The sequence below is a fragment of the Callospermophilus lateralis genome, chromosome 1 (assembly GCF_048772815.1).
Source record: "Callospermophilus lateralis isolate mCalLat2 chromosome 1, mCalLat2.hap1, whole genome shotgun sequence".
NCBI classification, from domain to species: domain Eukaryota; kingdom Metazoa; phylum Chordata; class Mammalia; order Rodentia; family Sciuridae; genus Callospermophilus; species Callospermophilus lateralis.
Window position 1 is genome coordinate 157,469,322 of NC_135305.1, and position 17,631 is coordinate 157,486,952.

Consider the following 17,631-nt stretch of genomic DNA (forward strand, 5'->3'; position numbering starts at 1 on the left):
GGTGGCTGATACTCATGTACTTCCACATCCAGGACTTGCACCACTTCCTCATGAATTGCCTTTTCCTTTGGTGCCAAACCCATCAAGAGCATAGGGTGAGGCTGGCAGACAGAGAGACTCAGAGAAGAGCCATGTCTAGGGCCTATGATGCAGAAAGTTGCAAGTGCAACAAGGGGAAGCACCTCTTTTCAGGCCCCAAATCTCTCAGTGAGAAAAACTGCAGAGGAAAGTGGGGGAGGCAAAGGGCACTGAGCCACAGCTTGGAGTGTCCCCATGTGCAGGGTACTTAAGCAGACAAAATCTCTGAGACTGAGAAAAATTGCTGCTCACTTGCTGAGCTTGGACGTCATCTTCCTCAATGAACCTATGTGGAAAAAAAAATCATCTTAAACTGAATATCAAAATCCAGGGAGAATTTCTGTTGCTAAACACCACGGATGTTCCCAACCTGGCAGACCCATGGGAACAGGAGGAAAACTACCTGGCTACAGGAGTCCAGGTACCCTCCTAATGGCAGTCTTGCTTGGTAGCATCAGAATTTGAAAACATTCTTTAAAGCCCAGACATGTAAGTCTTATCCTGTGCAGTGTTAAAAATTTTATCTACCACAGACCAGAGGGTGGGATCAAATTTTAATAAACAGGTAAGAAGCCATGCACAGTGGTGCACACTTGCAATCCCAGCTACTTGGGAGGCTGAGGCAGGATAGCTCAAGGCCAGCCTGGGCAAGGTAGTAAAACCATGTCTTAAAACAAAATATTAAAAAAAAAAAGGAGGGGCTGGGGGTGTAGCTCAAGTGGTAGAGCATTCCTGAATTCAATCACAAGTACCACAAAAACAAAACAAAACAAAAATAGGTAAAAGGAAACTCAATCTTGACACACCAAAGCCTAATGGACACTGAACACCAACATCCTATGAATGACCAGATGCCACAGGAAAGGTCAACTGTTGGCAGGTGAGGTGGACTCAAATCATACTGCAAATGTTCAAACCAAGAACTGAGGTGTGAACAACAAAACAAGAATCAGAGCCATTCACACACCGTGCTACTGAAGCAACAGAAGTTCCAAGTAAAAAAATCACTTGAATGCCCCTGGGTTAATCCAGTCAAAAGACCAGTGAAATTCAGGAACACTCAGAAGGTGCACACGCTGAAAAATGTCAGCACAGTCAAGAAACCAAAAGAAAAAAATTAACTTTGTTAAATAAAACCACTTAACAATATGCATGATACGATTTAAGTGCAGCCTATGTGGTACTTCCTCAATGACGCCTAATGTTAGGAAAGAAGAGTTCCCACATATTTCATTAAACATTCCAAAACATCTTTATTTCACTAAGGAAATGCATCAAGATTATAAACAAGCATCTTATTCACCCAGTCTGTCCAATGCCCGAAAGATAACCCATCCTGTTAATTCCTTGCACAAGTCTACCTGGCCTGCGTCTTGTTACAACTATTATTTTGCACATTACACTTGGTAAAACCACAACTTTCTTCCCCCACGTCCTAAACACGAACCTTCCCGGAGTAAATCCACGCCGTAAACACACCCAGGGCTTTGTTTTACACACAGATTTCTCGTCCTGGTCCCGAGATATGTCCCTTGCCTTCAAAACCCCACCGAGGCCGAAGCCTGCCATCTGGGGTCAGGGCTTCCTCCGCTGCCGCCTCCCGGGCGCACTCGCCGGGTTCCGGATGGCCCGCGCCGGCCGCGGCTCGCACCCCTTCCTGTCTCCGCTGCCCACGGCGGGCGGGCGGCGAGCGCGCGGCGCCCAGACAAAAGCTCGGGCCGTCGGGCCCACGGGCCGCGGGCGTCCTCCAGGCAGAGGCCGAGGGTCCCAGCGCAACTTTGCCGACGGGGAAGAAGGAGGCACCGGCGCCCGCAGGTCCGGGTGCGCCCGGGGCGCCGGCACGCGCGTGGGCCGCGGGAGAGGGCGCCAGGGAGGGCGCGGCGCGCCCTGCGGCCGCCCGCAACTTGCCCGCGGGCCGTGGCCCGCGCCCCGCAGGCCGGCCCGACGGCGAGGCCCGGCGGCCCACATTGTCCCCGCGGCGCCCGGCGGCCACCCGCGCGCACGCTCGCCCGCACACGCCCCCTGCCCGGGCCGGCTGCGGGGCCCGCCCGCCGCGTTCCTCCACGCCCCGCTCCGGCCGGGCCCTGGCGGCTCCGCCGCCGGCGGCTGCAAAACTTTCTCCTCATCGCCGCAGTGGCGGCGTCGCGGCCGCCTCGGCGCGTCAGGCAGGCGGTCGGGAGGTCTGGCGGCGGGTCCCTCCCTCAGCCCCACCCCGGGCCGCCGACCTGGTCCGGCTCCGATTCATAGTCGTCGTCTTCGGCGCTCACGGACATGGCCATGGCTCATGGTGGGCCCAGGCTCGCGCGCGCTGACATGGCTGGAGCGGCGCCGCCGCCGCCGCCCGCCGGGAGCAGGCTCGGCTCGCCCTGGCTCGGGCTCGGGCTCGGGCTCGGGCTCCCGCTGCCGCGAGGAGGGAGCCGCCGCGCGCCTCGCACGCCCGCGCGGGAGGGGGCGGGAGGGGCCGGCGCGGGGAGGGCCGGGGCGCTCATGCATATGCATGAGGCGAGCCAGGAAGGGGCTGGCCCCCCGGGCGGGCGGGCCAATGGCGCGGCTGCGGCGCTCGGGCCGCACACAAAGGGAGACCGGCCTGCGGTGACACGGGGGCGGGCCCGCCGAGGGCGGCCCCTCGCGGCCGGCGCGCGGGGACTGGGGCTGCGTGGGGGCGTGCCCCGTGCGCCGCGGGATGCACATGGGTGGCTGCACGCCGCAGCTGCTGCAACAGGAAATGCACGCCCGGCCTGGGGTGGGGTCTTTTGTGTAGTTCTGCGGGGCGTTGCACTGGAGCCCCCGGGCGCACGGGCCACCGGGGGGCGGCCCCGCGCGCGATGCCAGGCGCGGGTCTCTACGCCCCCAGCAGCGGGCACACGGGCTACCGGATTTGCAGACGCTCCGGGATCAGGACCTGATGCCTGCGAGTCTGAGCGTCCTCTACCCAGAGCCTGCGGGCGGGCCTGCCTGGATAAAATCCGAGGACCTGGTTTCCCAGGACGCGGGTGGTTGGGCTAAGCGGCCCTCTGGACGCTACCCTTCTGCCTCAGGTTTGCGTTTCACGGAGGAGATTCGGCGTCAAACATGGAGTGGTGCAAGCTGGAGCTTTCAGACTTCGGAGCTGTCAGAACGGCCCGGACTCTGCCCTGAGGTGGGCGCCCCACCCTCTTGGACAGGAACCTGGATACTTTCCTCCTAAGCTTAGGAGTCGACCTCAGGAGGGTTGAGGGCGCTGCAGACTAGAGCCCAGTGCTCCTAGGAGACTGGCAGGTCCCTGGGCTGGCCTGGAAGGTGTGGGTTTCTAAATCTTAAACCGTGAAGGTTCACTATGCCTACTTCAAAAGCAGCCCACTCCTGCAGAAAATTGTCACTAGAAATCCAGATTGATATTCATTGCAAAGGAAGTCTATCCAGCACTTATGCCAGCAATCCTTACTGTGAAAGAGTTCATGACACCCTAAATGGCTAATGATGTTACCTAGGTCAAAACCGTAGTTAAACATCACCTATGGAGCAGGATGACTTAGCTGGACAGATGGCACACATATCATCCATCCATCCATGTGATGTGCACACCTGCACCTCAGTTGCTCCACCTATGAAATGGGAAGGATTTATGGAGAGATGGGTAACCTCTGTAAGAGATCAGAGGCTATTCCAAGAATAAACCTATTAGCTGTGAAATCTAGTGATCAACTCTACAATGATCATCCAACTGTTACTCATGCCTAGGCCACTGGTCAAGAAATTCAGAGAACAGAAGGGCCTGTAAGCTGGTCATGGCCTGGGCTTTTAAAAAGGAAGAATGTGTGTGGAGACCTTATAAATAAAACTTGGAAGGCTTCTAACAGAGTCGGCAGGAGTGAATAAGCAAGCAGGGATGTCAGTTTTACTGAGTGGATTTTAAAGTCTGAAATTTATACACCCAATGACACTAGGGAAAAAACCCAGCACACTTGCTCTTTACTGAAACATCTCTCTTCTCAGTTTCCTTCCTAACCTCTTTTATTTTTCACAGTCCACTCAAAGTTACAATGAAAACAGGTTACCTGAAAGGTAACCAACTTTTTAAAAGCTATTTTGTCTGGACTGAAGTCTATCTCTGAGCTCTTAGGGACCACTCCACCCAAAAAGAAGCCTTCTGAAGAAATTGGAAGGGTCTGATAAAATGTTAATCATTGGGCTGGGGGGCAGAGAGCTAGCAAGCTCAAGCCCCTGGGTTCAATTCCCAGCGCTACAACAAACAAAAAAACAACTAACCATACTTTCCCTTCATTATAATTGGTCCAACCTGCAAGGGGACAGAGACATCCAGATGATATGATACATCATGAGAAAAGTCTGGAAGCAGGAATTTATTTTATAGGTCTCTCCTGTTACGAATCAGGAATGCAAATCTATTTAATAGAATTGTCCTTTGAGGACTCTCAAAAGCTCACTCCTGTATTTAAGGCAGTAAAATGGCATTGGCACAGTTCGATGATCATGGTTCAAAGAAGAGAAAAAGTGTGGACAAACAGAAGCTGCACAGAATACAAACACCCTTTTCTATTTATAGCATTTCAGAGCTACCTTACCAGACTGCCCCCCCCCAACTTCATGGATAAGGAAATGGAAGACCCCAAATTATGAAACAGCTCTCAAGCTCAGGGTCCCTTATATAACACCATCAGAGACAGCACCCCTCCTAGAGTGCAGGCAATAATAACAGCTAATAGTAACTAAGCAGGCTTAAGGGCTAGACCTGGCACTGTGCAATGGTCATGATCTCATTGAGATCACAGGCAGGTATGGTTTAAACCACCCTGTGAGCTGTGGATAGTTGTCCAGATAAGTGAAAGGACCTGAATCTGACTCTGTGAGCCACCCCTGCCTGGGCTCTTCACCATGCCACTCCACTGCCTCATGCCAGAGGCAAGAGTAGAGGATGCCAAATAAGATCAGTGTCATAATTGAAGTGACACACTCAAGACTTAGGAAATTCTGTATTCTTGGTTCAAATCCAATTCCAAGGTGGGCAGGTATGGCTCGGATGGCGAGCCTGCTGTCTGATCTGCCAGGGTCAATGGTGGAACCAGGAAGATATGATTAGGACTTGACAACATGATGGGTCCTCTCTAAACATTGAGAAGGTGCCTGCTAGCCACTATCCTAACACCTCCCACAAATTTTCTCTGACACTGGCCAAAAGCTTCTTCCCTCCTCTATCTGTCTCAACCAAGTTTCCTTTAGTTAACTGGTCTGTATAATTATCCAACATCTGTTTTGTATTGATAATGTTTCGGACTGTATGTAAAATGCAAATTATGCTACCCCCTGCCTGGCACAACTGCCACCTTAAAATGCCTTGTTTATGCTGAGCCTTCAGCTGGTCCTTTGTGAAACCCTCTTGATCTCAACAAGGATTTGACCCAAAGGACTGAAAGCTCTCCCTGCTCACAAAGCCAAAACTTCCTTATGTTCTTAGAAAGAGCTCCCCAAAGCGGTTGCCACCCAGGCAGTTGTACTTGCCCTGAGCCAGGAGGATCCAGAACTTTCACCATGTGGTAAGGAAATAAACAAGGACAGATGCCAAGTCCTCCTTGGTCACACCTGCCACCCACTTCCCTGCTTTCTCTGGATGTCACTTAATTTTCTGGACTGCCTATCAGATCCTGAGACCTCAGGAATGGCCCCTGGTTGCCCAGAGGTTCTGCCCAGACACCCTTGTCCCAAGGACAGGGACAGACAATATGCTAAGATGAAAAGAGAGAAGTAGTATAATACCCAAAGCAGGGAGGGCTGTATGTACATGGTAGTACAGCCATGATATGGAGTATGATGCAGCAGCCCCTATGCCCAGCCTCTAATCCCAGCAGCTCAGGAGCTGAGACAGGAGGATCTCGAGTTCAAAGCCAGCCTCGGTAATCGTGAGGCGTTAAGTAACTCAGTGAGAAGCTGTCTCTAATAAAATACAAAAATTGGCAACTGGGGTTGTGGCTTAGTGGTAGAGCATTTGCCTAGCGTATGTGAGGCACTGGGTTCAATTCTCAGCGCATATGTAACTGAATAAATCAATAAAAATCTAAGGAATGAATCTTTAAAAAAAAAAATACAAAAATTGGGCTGGGGATGTGGCTCAATGGTTGAGTGCCCCTGAGTTCAATCCCTGGTATCCCCCCTCCCCACAAAAAGAAGTTACAGAAAAGTATGCACAAAATGTATCACTTTATATTAAATATGCATCTATAAATATGATACTATATATTCTGTTGATTCATATTTGGTATATGTATGTTAATTTACAGTAAAACACCTGGAAACATCAATTCCAGATTAATTATAATGAAGAAAGAATTAGGGTAATGAATGAGGATAAGGTCAGAACTGGGAGAGACGGTACAGGAGGATTTTGGTCTATATGCAATGTTTCATTACTCTTAATAATTCAGACATTGGGCTGGGAATGTGGCTCAAGCAGTAGCGCGCTTGCCTGGCATGTGTGCGGCCTGGGTTCGATCCTCAGCACCACATATAAAGATGTTGTGTCCGCTGAAAACTGAAAAATAAATATTAAAAAAAAATCTCTCTCTCTCTTTAAAAAATATTCACGAATTCTTTTTTTTTAATTTTTTAAGAGAGAGTGAGAGAGGGAGAGAGAATTTTAGTATTTATTTTTTAGTTATCGGCGGACACAACATCTTTGTTTGTATGTGGTGCTGAGGATCGAACCCAGGCCGCACGCATGCCAGGTGAGCGCGTTACCGCTTGAGCCACATCCCCAGCCCCACTCACGAATTCTTTTTAATGTTATAGTCAAGAAGACAGAATGAAGGTTTATTCATATTCTCCTTTATTTTTCCCATAAAAAAAAGGGAGGAAAGGCCAGTGCGGTGGTGCACACCTGTGATCCCAGTGGCTTGGGTGGCTGAGGCAGGAAGACTGCAAGTTCCAAGTTAGCCTCAGTAACTTAGTGAGGCCCTAAGCAACATAGTGAGAACCTGTCTCTAAATAAATAAAACATAAGAAGGGCTGGGGATGTGGCTCAGTGGTTAGGTGCCCCTGGGTTCAACCCCTTGTACACCCCCCAAAAAAAAACAAACAAACAAATAAATAAATAAAAGAAAAGATCACCATCATCCCAAGGACAAGTATTCCATCCCCCGACAGCACCTTTAGTGATCCCTCTTAATCCCCATCCTCTCCTAACCCCTAGAATGGACAGAGGACAGGCAGACTAGTCAAAGCCTGGACTCTGGGCTTACCAAAGCTGGAGGGTCTCTTCAGTTTGTGTCCCCTTTCCTTGTATCCACGTCCAAAGAATGATATCTTCTTTCTTTTCATCTTAGTCACAGCCAAAGCTTGTGAAATTATTTTCCAGAGATTCAGGACAGGGAAAGAGAATCAATTCTCTTTATGTCAAGTCCAATGACTACCCTCCTGAACCAATGAACACCGTTTGCAAACGAGTCCCTTAGGAGGGGACAGAAATGACAGAGCATGCCTGCAGAAGACCACTTCATGACACAAATCAAAATTCATGTTTAGCAAGCAGTAGAGAATGCACTCCAGTTATTTTACTGTACTTTAGCATTTGTCTGTCTGGTTTTCAATAGGTTTTCCCCTGTCTTAATAGCAAAAGCAAAAGGTCTTTTGGGGAGTTATTCTTCAAAGCTAACAGGAAGAAGAGGAATTTTAAAATCTCATTTTGTAGGGTTACTTGGATTGGTTCACCTGTGTGCTCTGACAGACTAGGGATTGCAGTGAATTCTATTAAGGAAATTACTAACACTATTTAATTGCTTTTTATATTCCCCTTGGAGAGTCATTCCATGAGCATTTAAAAACTTGTCATATGGGTCCCTCTACACAACTGAGCTTTCTGTTTAGTGGGGGTTCCTCTCCTAATCACGTCTCCTTCATCACCAAATCAACCAATAAATATTCATATGCACTGGAAGATGTGTGAGCATGCACAGGATGTTTTAAAAATCAGGTCATTTAACAGGCGGCTGGAATTGATCTGAGAAATGTTTCTCTACCATCCACCTCATTTTCGATGCCTTCTCTAACTTTAGAAAGTTACTTTCCTTCTTTATTCATTTCCCACCAAACTCTACACCAAGGATGAATGCTCACACAACTTGAATGAAACTAATGAGTTCATTTTACGTCCCCTTCCAGGCTCTGGGGGTGTAACTGAGGGCAGAGTATGAGGCCTCAGTTCCAACCCAAAACTATAAAGAAAGAAGAAAAAAAATATATAGGTATACAATATTTTATATATGTGTGTATGTGTGTGTGTGTGTGTGTTCATTTATTTATTTATAGACCATAGCTCCCCCTTGGTTTCCCTGTTAACTGAAATGCCCATCACATTGTCTCCCTGCCAACCCCTGAAAAAAAAAAAGACCTCGAAGAATCAGGATCTAAAGTTCTATGGAACTTGGACTCCAAAGATCACTCCAAATGGGATGGTAGAGGAAACAGAAAAGGAGCAGAACTGTGGGTAAAATATGTTGATCACTTATAGCCCAAAGCTGGACACCTCTCAAATGCTCATCAGCTGATAAATGGATAAACAAAGCTTGCCCTGGCCCTACAGAGGAGCACGATTCAACTCTAACCAGCAAGGCTGCACTGAGGGGTGCCACAACGCCATGAGCCTTGACACTGTGATCCTGAGCGAAAGAAGCCCAGCACAGAAGACCATGTACTGTGTGATCCTGTGTTTATGAACTGTCCACAGAAGGCAAATCCACAGAGGCAGAAAGCAGACTAGCGGGTGCCAGCGGACAGGGGAAAGGGGAGTAGGATGGACAGTTGATGGGTCCAGGGTTTCCTTTAGAGGATGATGAAAATATCTGGATTTAGATAGAAATGGTCATGTGACATTGAGAATGTACTAAATGTACCAAATTGTTCACTTTGAAATGGTTAATTTCATGTTAAGTAAATTTTCCTTCCAAAACAGGCATATTGTCCATGTATATGCATACACAATATATACATATCTATATATACATATACTTCTTTCTTCAGCAGCCACGTTTTCCTAGCTTATTAGCTAAACTGGCCAAAATGGAGGCAAAAAAACTTAGGAATGAGGATTAGTTCTGATCACCACTGCTGGCCTCCTCCACCCCAAGGTCTTTGAATGAACTTTCTTTGTTTTCCAAAGGTGGGGGCCATCTTCCTAGGGCTCTAACAACACCATTCCCATTCCTATTCCTATTCCCATTCCTGAAAGGAACCCAGCTAAGAAGGTAAGCTTTGCAGCTAACCATACCAAAGCCATAGCTTAATCACCTCTTAAAGAGCTGCTAACAGTCACTGTGGGGAGCCGGAAGGGCTCAGACTACACTTGCAGGTCTCAAATACACACAGGTCAGTACAGCTAGGAGCCGGGATAGAAGAACACATCCTCACACAAGCACTGTATCTCCCTCCTCTCTCTCTCTCTCTCTCTCTCTCTCTCTCTTTTTCCTGTTATGGGCCTTTCTTTGTTTACCATTATTATGCTTTGTCTTTAAAAATGGCTCCAATAGGCCAATCTGCCTCATCTATGAAAATCCATGAATTTATGATGACAGTCATCAAAACAGAAAGAGCTTCACCAATCTCAACTGTCACTATATGAAGCAGCCACTAAACTAAACAATACCTTTGAAAATTGGCATTTAAAGAGGAAAAAAATAATCAAATATGCCTACTGCCTTTCCAGGAGGAATGTATTTTAGGGTAACCCTGATCAATGAAGGAACGCTCTGCAAAAGAATGTCCCCTGATTCATAGGCAAAAAGGGTACGCTTCAAAAATCATTTTCATCTCCTGATAAAATAATTGATAGAAGAAATAATGATCAAGAAATATTGAAGCCAGCGCTGGGAGCGGAGGTGTACACCTGTAATGGCTTGAGATGTGAAGGCAGGAGGGTCCGAAAGTTCAAGCCTAGCCTCAGCAATTTAGCAAAGTCCTGTATTTAAAAAAAGGCTGGAGGGGCTGGGGTTGTGGCTCGGTGGTAGAGCACTTGCCTAGCATGTGTGTGAGGTTCAGTTCTTAGCACCAAATAAAAACAAATAAATAAAATTAAATGTATTATCCACAACTAAAAAAAAATTTTAAAAAAAGAAAGGCTGGATGGAATGTGGGTCGGTGGTAAAGCACTGACTGATTTCAATTCCCAGAATCTCCCTGCCTAAAAGAAGTACTGAAGCCAGCAATGAATGGTTGGCAGTAGGGGAAAGAGGAAGGGTAGCAGGAGCCCAGTGAAACCCCATCCAGATTCTCTAGGAGAAGAACATTCACTAAATAATGAAGGATCATACTACCATTGTCTTAACTATAATATTTACTTTAAACAAGACTTTTGATCAAATTTCCAGCTTGCAGAAATTGAGAGATAAGTGAGTTAAATGACACCATGAGGTCACACAAACAAATGCAAAAAGTGGGATGGTCTAGAAGACATGTGGCTTTGTGTCTTCTACAAACTGCCATGCTGAGAAAAGTCTAGATGAAAAGAGAAAATCAAGAACTGATTCAATTTGTTGTCCTAGATTGGATTCTGATGTGAAAAAAGCATTTGTAAAAGATTATCTGGAAGGTCTGAGTATGACTAGGCATTAGGCAGTACCAAGGAATTATAAATTGTGTTAGGTGTGTACCAAGGAATTATAAATTGTGTTAGGTGTTTGGCTATATAGAAAATCTTTCCCCTTTTTTGCTGGGCGAGGTGGCGCACGCCTGTAATCCCAGCAGCTCAGGAGGCTGAGACAGGAGGTTTGGGAGGTCAAAGCCAGCCTCTACAAAAGCAAGGCGCTAAGAACTCAGTGAGACCCTGTCTCTAAGATTACAAATTCAATAGCTTCAGCAACTTAGTGAGTTATTATCTCAGAATAGGAAGAAAAAAAAAAAAAAAAAGACTGGGAATGTGGTTCAGTGGTTAAGTGCTTCTGGGTTCAATTCCCAGTAACCCCCCCACCAAAAGTAACACCAAAAGTAACCACCCTTTCACACCCATTAAAATGGCAATTGTCAGGAAGAAAAAAAAGAAAGAATATAAAGAGTATTGGTGAGGATGTGGAAAAATTGGAACCCTTGTGCACTTTGGCAGGAATGGAAAATAGTGTAGTCATTACAGAATAGTCAGACAGTCCTTTAAGTTAAACACAGAATTATCATGTGACCTGACAATTACACCTGTGGGCATACACCAAGAGAATGAAAACAAGAACTCAAAAAGAAATGAATAATAAAATAAAACTTCCTTTCATGCACTAGATTCCCCAGAAACTTCCTTGATGCTTTGCTGCTGAGTTATTTGCATTGATATTTTCAGTGATTTCCAACAGGTTTGACGGTCACTATAACTCCTCACCCACTTCCTTCCTTCCCCATCTTTGATAAATGAAGCCAAATCAGGTGAGATGTTTGGGGGCTGGGGGTTCAGTTCAGTGGCAGAGCACAGAAATGGCATGTTCATGCTTACCACGCTCAAGGCCCGGGGTTCCAGCCCCAGCACCATAAAACAAATATATGAATCTCCCCTGTCTTCACCCAATCTTGCCCTTTTTGTCTTTACATCACATAAACTAGGAGGATTATCTAAAGGTATCAGGAGACCAAACACATACCCATCTTCATGACAACTTATTTGCAATATAGATGGCATTTGATGACTCATCCCCAAAGTCTAAAGGGCTTGTCTTTGCAAATAATCACCTCTAGTGCCAGCAGGCTTTCTAACAACTCCATCAAAGGCAGAAACATTCAGTATCTCAATGGCTCTCCAAGAATCTGTCCCTGGCATTATTAACACAGACAGCTGAGCAGGTTATCAGAAAGAAAAAAGAAATCCTTGTCTACAGACTTTAATTATAGGTTATTTCAGCTGAACTCCATCTTGAAGTTCCAATAACATTGTACTAAAAGATACAAATAATGTTGGCTGAAAAAAATCCCAGGCGCGATATTTCCAGTAAGATAAAGGGAAATGCCTCAATTTGAAGGACAGGAGGGGCTAGGAAGTTAGAGGTGTTTTCTTACTTCTTTTCCAATTAATGTTCTTTTAGCAGCTGGCTGGGACTAGGATACAAAAGTTCAAGTACGGATGGAGTAAGTTAAGTCACCAAAGAGGATACAGAAGCATCCAGAAGCAGTGGAAAAAAAAAACAGAGATGAGAGCTGGAGCTATAGCTCAGTTGGTAGAGGGCTTGCCTTGCACACACAAGGCCCTAAGTTTGATCCCCAGCACTCAGGGGGAAAAAAGAAAAAGAACAGAGATGAGACTGAGTTTGACTTCATCTTTTAAAAACTCTAGGAAAATTGTGCTATCGAGTTCATTCATTCATTTAAATATCTCCCAGGCCTTGCTACATTGCAAGCAATCTTGCATTAATAGGATATAAAATGGATAAGGAAAAAAATACATAAGAAGAGCTCTAACCTCAAAAGCAAGGGGACACCGAGGACAGGTTATGTTGACAGTGAACATACAGAGGAGAATGTGGAAATTGAAAGGGAAAAGAAATTGGGGAAATCTCTCCATCAGGATCTTGGCAGGAATTAGAGGGTTAATGCTCATGGAGGAGAGTGTAATAGAAGCTGGAGATGCACCCTAAGCCTAGGGACAATGATGAGCCATTACCCAATGAGAAAGAGAACACAACTGTTAACAGAAGAGTTGAGCAGGTCACATGGTAGAAGCTGTGGTCTTCCACAGTGGGAAACAGTCCACCTGCAATGATCCTACAGGAAGGAGACTGGGAAAATGGACACCTCCCTCCATCTCCTCCTACCTTCCCTTTCCTGGTAGAGCCTCCCGCCCACTAGCTGTACTCAGCCAAAAGCCAAAGGCAGGGAAGCCCTTTGCTGTAGCCCACAGAGCAGGTGAAGGAGGAATTTGGCTGGGCCTGGAGTGGAGGGATCTGTTCATGGGGAAAGGAGGAGGATGTTTTTGAGAAGAGGAATAGTTGGCGGGCAAGGAAAAGGAAACTGTGGAGAATCTGGTTCTGCTGCATGGGAGGGAAGACAAGAGGCAATCCTGAGCACCTGAGGTAGAGCTCCAGCTGGTGACGTGGGCACCCCAGGATAGGCCCAGGACTCAAAATGTGATTTTAAAGAAGATGGAGATTCAATAACAAGGCTAAGGGATGACTGTGTTAGCCTCAGAAACTCCCATGGTGTATTCTAATCCCTGGAACTGCTTAAGGTGACTGTGCTCATGATCACGCTCCATCAGGGTGATCAGAACCCAACGACAGGAGTCCTTATATGATGAGGAAATTAAGACCAAGATGCATCCAGAGGGAAGGTGATGAAGACACATAGGGAGGTAAGGGTCAAACATAAACCAAGCAAGGGCCGGCCTGGAGATCTTCCCTCCCAGCCCTCAGCAGGAACCAGCCCTGTTGACACCTAGAACTGCCATCATTTAAGCCACATGGTGTATGGTACTCTGCTACGGTGGCCCTGGCTAACTAACAAGGGTGTGATCAGATCTAAACTTGGGAAGTTTCGGGCTGGGGATGTGGCTCAAGCGGGCGCGCTTGCCTGGCATGCATGCGGCCGGGGTTCGATCTTCAGCACCACATACAAACAAAGATGTTGTGTCCGCCGAAAACTAGAAAATAAATATTAAAAAATTCTCTCTCTCTCTCTCTCTCTAAAAATAAATAAATAAAATTGGGAAGTTTATACAGAAAGCTGGGAGACAGGAGACTGGAAGCAAAGCTGCCATTCCATCTTAAGGATGTTGAAAATCATCCCATGTTCGAGTTTCCAGGTAGAAACGAGGACACTAACCCCAAGTACCTCCTGTCTCAGTAAATGGAACACCGGGGAGCCATGGAACACTTCCCCCTACCCCAAGAGCAAAATAAATCAACTCTGGTCCTGTCCATTCACCCCCAATATGCCAGCACCCATTCTCTTGATCACCACTTGCCACCACCCTAAACCAGTCCAGACCTGTAGCCACAGTCTCCTAACTGGCCAATTGCTCCCAGGTGCCCCAACTTCAAACTGTTCTCAATCTTCCCCACTCAGGAGTGCTCCCCCACTGGGCTACAGCCCTTTCTATGCTAGTTTTTAAGAAGTTTCAGTTTCCCTCCCAGGGGAGGGAAGAAGCAGGAAATAAGTGTGAAATGGTCCAGCGTTTGAATCCGGTGCATCATTGGTGGTTACAGCTGCACAGCATGGTGAATGTCAACACCAGCTAAGCGTACACTTGACAATGCTTAAAACAGAACTTTTATGCAACATATACTTTAATCACAATTCATAAAAATTCAACTCTTCAGAGTATAATCCTTCTAATTATGTACTTATTTGTGTGCCTGACATAAAATCTCTAAGTTCCATGAGGACAAGGAAATCTTCTTCATCCAATACCTAACCCAGGAGTGTATAGAGGTAAAGGCTAGTCACTCGTCCATTTGGGAAGGCAAGCAATGAAGAATCACAGCTGATTCTCTGAACTCGTGGCTGCTGCATTCTATAAAATCACTCCAAACACTGCATTAGTGAACACCAGGCCGTCACTCCAAGGGAAGATACAGAATTAGGTGCCTTCCAGTCTCTGGTCCCAACATTTTCCTCAATCAATGTATCACCTTGTTTTTTGTGTTTCTCTTTGAAGGCGCCTTTTAAATATATATTGCTGATCCATTACATTGAACTTGGGACCAACAGCGCCACAACCCGTGCCTGAAGGAGGCTCATCGAACACCTAGCTTCTCTGCACTGCAGAACCTCCTTGCACTCGGTAACAACAGACACCAACCGCCACAGGTCGGGGGGCATTTGGAACAGCGAAATCACCAACCAAAAAAGAAAAAAAAAACTAGAATTTTGAAAAATGGGACACCTGGAAAAGGACCCTTCTTTACAGTATGAGACCTGCAAGCAGAAGGTAGAGCACTGCCTCCTCAGTCCCGCTGCAATGCACCTGTCATCTGGCTCATGTGCATGTCTGCAAGTGATCACAAAAGCACTCCAAATATTGGTTTGGGGGCAACAGATAAATTTTATGGAATAGGTGATCACCCCCCTTAGAAGGGCCTGAAGAGGATGTTGATGGGCCCCTGGTCAGCAGACTTGCCAGCAGGTACAAAATACTATGGTTTCTCACTAACAAATCTGGACCTGGAGCCAACACTGACTTCCGGAGACCTAAGTCTCAGCTCCTGAGGAACTTGGATGCTACAGCATGGTTCAGGGATGTCCCCTGATGGCCCATGGGTTAGAGGCTTGGTCCCCAGTGTGGCGCTCTGAGAAGGTGATGGAAACTTAAAGAAGTGGGGTTTAGTGGGCAGTCTTCTGGTCTCTGGGGCTGTGCCCTTGAGGGGGATGTTAAGACCTGGCCCCTTCCTCTCTCTCTCCCACTTCAGCCACAGGGGGAACAGCTTTGCTCCACCTGAGCTAGGATGGGCTCAAAGCAATGGGGACAAGTGATCATGGCCTAGGAACTCCAATACTGTGAGCCAAATATACTCTCCCTCTTTTTAAGTCGACAGTCTAGGTATCTGTTACCCTCACGGAAGATTACACATGGAGTCTCCCTTTACCACCGACAACTTCTTCTCAACTGGGTTTTTCTGTGGTTGATATTCATATGTGAAAGTCCTACAGGTTGCAGATTAGGAGCCCCTCACCACACCCCGCCGGGGTCGGCTTGCTTTGCCTGCTTTTCTTAGCCCTCTTGGGCTCCTCTGTTCTGGCCCAGCTACTTCTGTCATCTGTCTCTTCCCGTCATTCTCTCCTAACAGACTTTCACAAGGCCTATCCAGCTCCCTGGAGGCTGCAGGGACAGGGTACCCCAAACCCCTGGCCCTTCATGCCCGTTCCTCCTACCTGGACCCCATAGCAGAACGTGTAGCCTTGGCCGCCTCAAGCCCCAGGGGCACAAGCTAAAACACAAGCTATAGGGCCTGGGGCTTCTCCAGCTGGGCCAATGTGGCAGGGATGAAGGAGAAATGGCTTTTTTAAACCAGTCCCCTCCTCCCAGGAAACATCAATCCACTTCAGCACAGCCATAACTATTTCAAAGAAATTAAGCCATCAAAGTACCCACTCGAGATTAAGTTTTGTACAGGCAATTTGTAGTCTAGGGATGCACGCTGTCTCTGCACCCTTCGCCCTCCTTTTGGTATTCTCTATTTCCGTCGGGAGCCGGAGGGGGGCCGATTCAGGGTTACCGAATACATATAAATCATAATTCTAAAAAATTACAATAGCTACCAGTATAATTTTTTACAATGGTAGGTTGATACTACAGAAGCATTTCACAGGCAGCATCTCACAGGGATCCTGCCAGGACCACTCAATGAGCCCCTTTAACAGATGAATAAACTGCGGTTTAGACTTATCCTTTAGAATAATTAGTCAATCCTCAGGTGCATCTGACCCCAAAGCACATCCAGGTTATGCATGAGAATGACCTGGAAGCTTTTAGAAAGTCCAGATTCCCAGGCCTCGCTTCAAATCTACTGGATCACAATGTTCGGGGCAGATCCCAGGAAATTATATTTTTAATTTTTTTTGTGTGGGGGGAGGTACTGGAGATTGAACTCAAGGGCACTGGACCACTGAGTCACATCCTCAGCCCTATTTTGTATTTTTATTTAGAGACAGGGTCTCACGGAGTTGCTTAGCACCTTGCTGTTACTGAGGCTGACTTTGAACTTGCAGTCCTCCTGTCTCATCCTCTTGAGCCACTGGGATAACAGGCATGCACCACCATGTCTGGCAGGAAGTTATATTTTTAAAACAAGGTCCCCAGGTGAAGGGGATGCCACCAATCTAAGGACTGGTCATCATTAGACCACATGCCTTCCTAGGAAATGATGAACCCTGAGTAGGGGACGTGAAAGGGCAGCCACTGCCACAGTTGCCCCTCCTCATCATCAACTGTACATTGTCAACTTAATGACTCTGTGACAGGAATTGAGAGGAGGACACGTGTGAGACAGGAAGTACACGGGGCCTCACACTGAATGATGTGCCTCCTCTTCTGGGACAGGCCACGTGTTACATCTGAGGAACCCCAGCTGGATCAGGCCTCCCAGATCTCCCTGCCCCACTGTAGAGGAAGGGGAAGAGAAACATACCAAAACCATGGGTGGCAGGGCAGCAGGTGGTGTGTCGCTTCCTCCTGTAGCCTGCAATGTCCCCATAAGAAAGCTGATCCAGTAACCACTGAAGAGGGCTGTCCCCATATCCCCTGCCAGAGCACTTGTCCTATACACCCCAACCCCTCTGCTCCTTTGCTCCAGAAAAACTGCCAATAATTTAAATTCAAGTGGCACCTGCTTTGGCCACTGCCTCCATAGGCTCACCTGCCAGCACGGCCCTGGCCCAGCTCCTCTCCTTCCCCAGTCTACTCCTTTGGGAAAGATCCAGCAAGATCCAGGAAAAGCAACCGGCTGAGGAGCAGTTCAGCTTGCTAATAAGGCCAAGGTCAGAGGCCGGGCTTCAAATAAGCCCAGCTCCCTTCCTTTGCCTCTGGGGTCACAGACAGGGCCCTGAAAATCCTGCCACCTGGTCATAAAAGGAAGCGGCTAGAGTGTAGACAGATCAAAACAA

General features: G+C 47.2%; 1 protein-coding gene across 5 annotated transcripts in view; it reads right to left on the bottom strand.

The window, feature by feature from the left end:
- The window catches only part of Kdm2b (lysine demethylase 2B), a 120,705-nt gene that overhangs the window by 25,648 nt on the left and 77,426 nt on the right, over positions 1-17,631 (bottom strand). Inside the window, exon 1 of one of the 5 annotated variants that reach the window (XM_076848913.2) lies at positions 2,304-2,467. The exons of the other annotated variants lie outside the window; for them this stretch is intronic. Coding sequence (XP_076705028.1) covers positions 2,304-2,357 — 54 coding nt within the window. The 5' untranslated portion in view covers positions 2,358-2,467. Of the gene's footprint in view, positions 1-2,303; positions 2,468-17,631 lie in introns of those variants that run through there. 5 annotated transcript variants of the gene reach the window in all.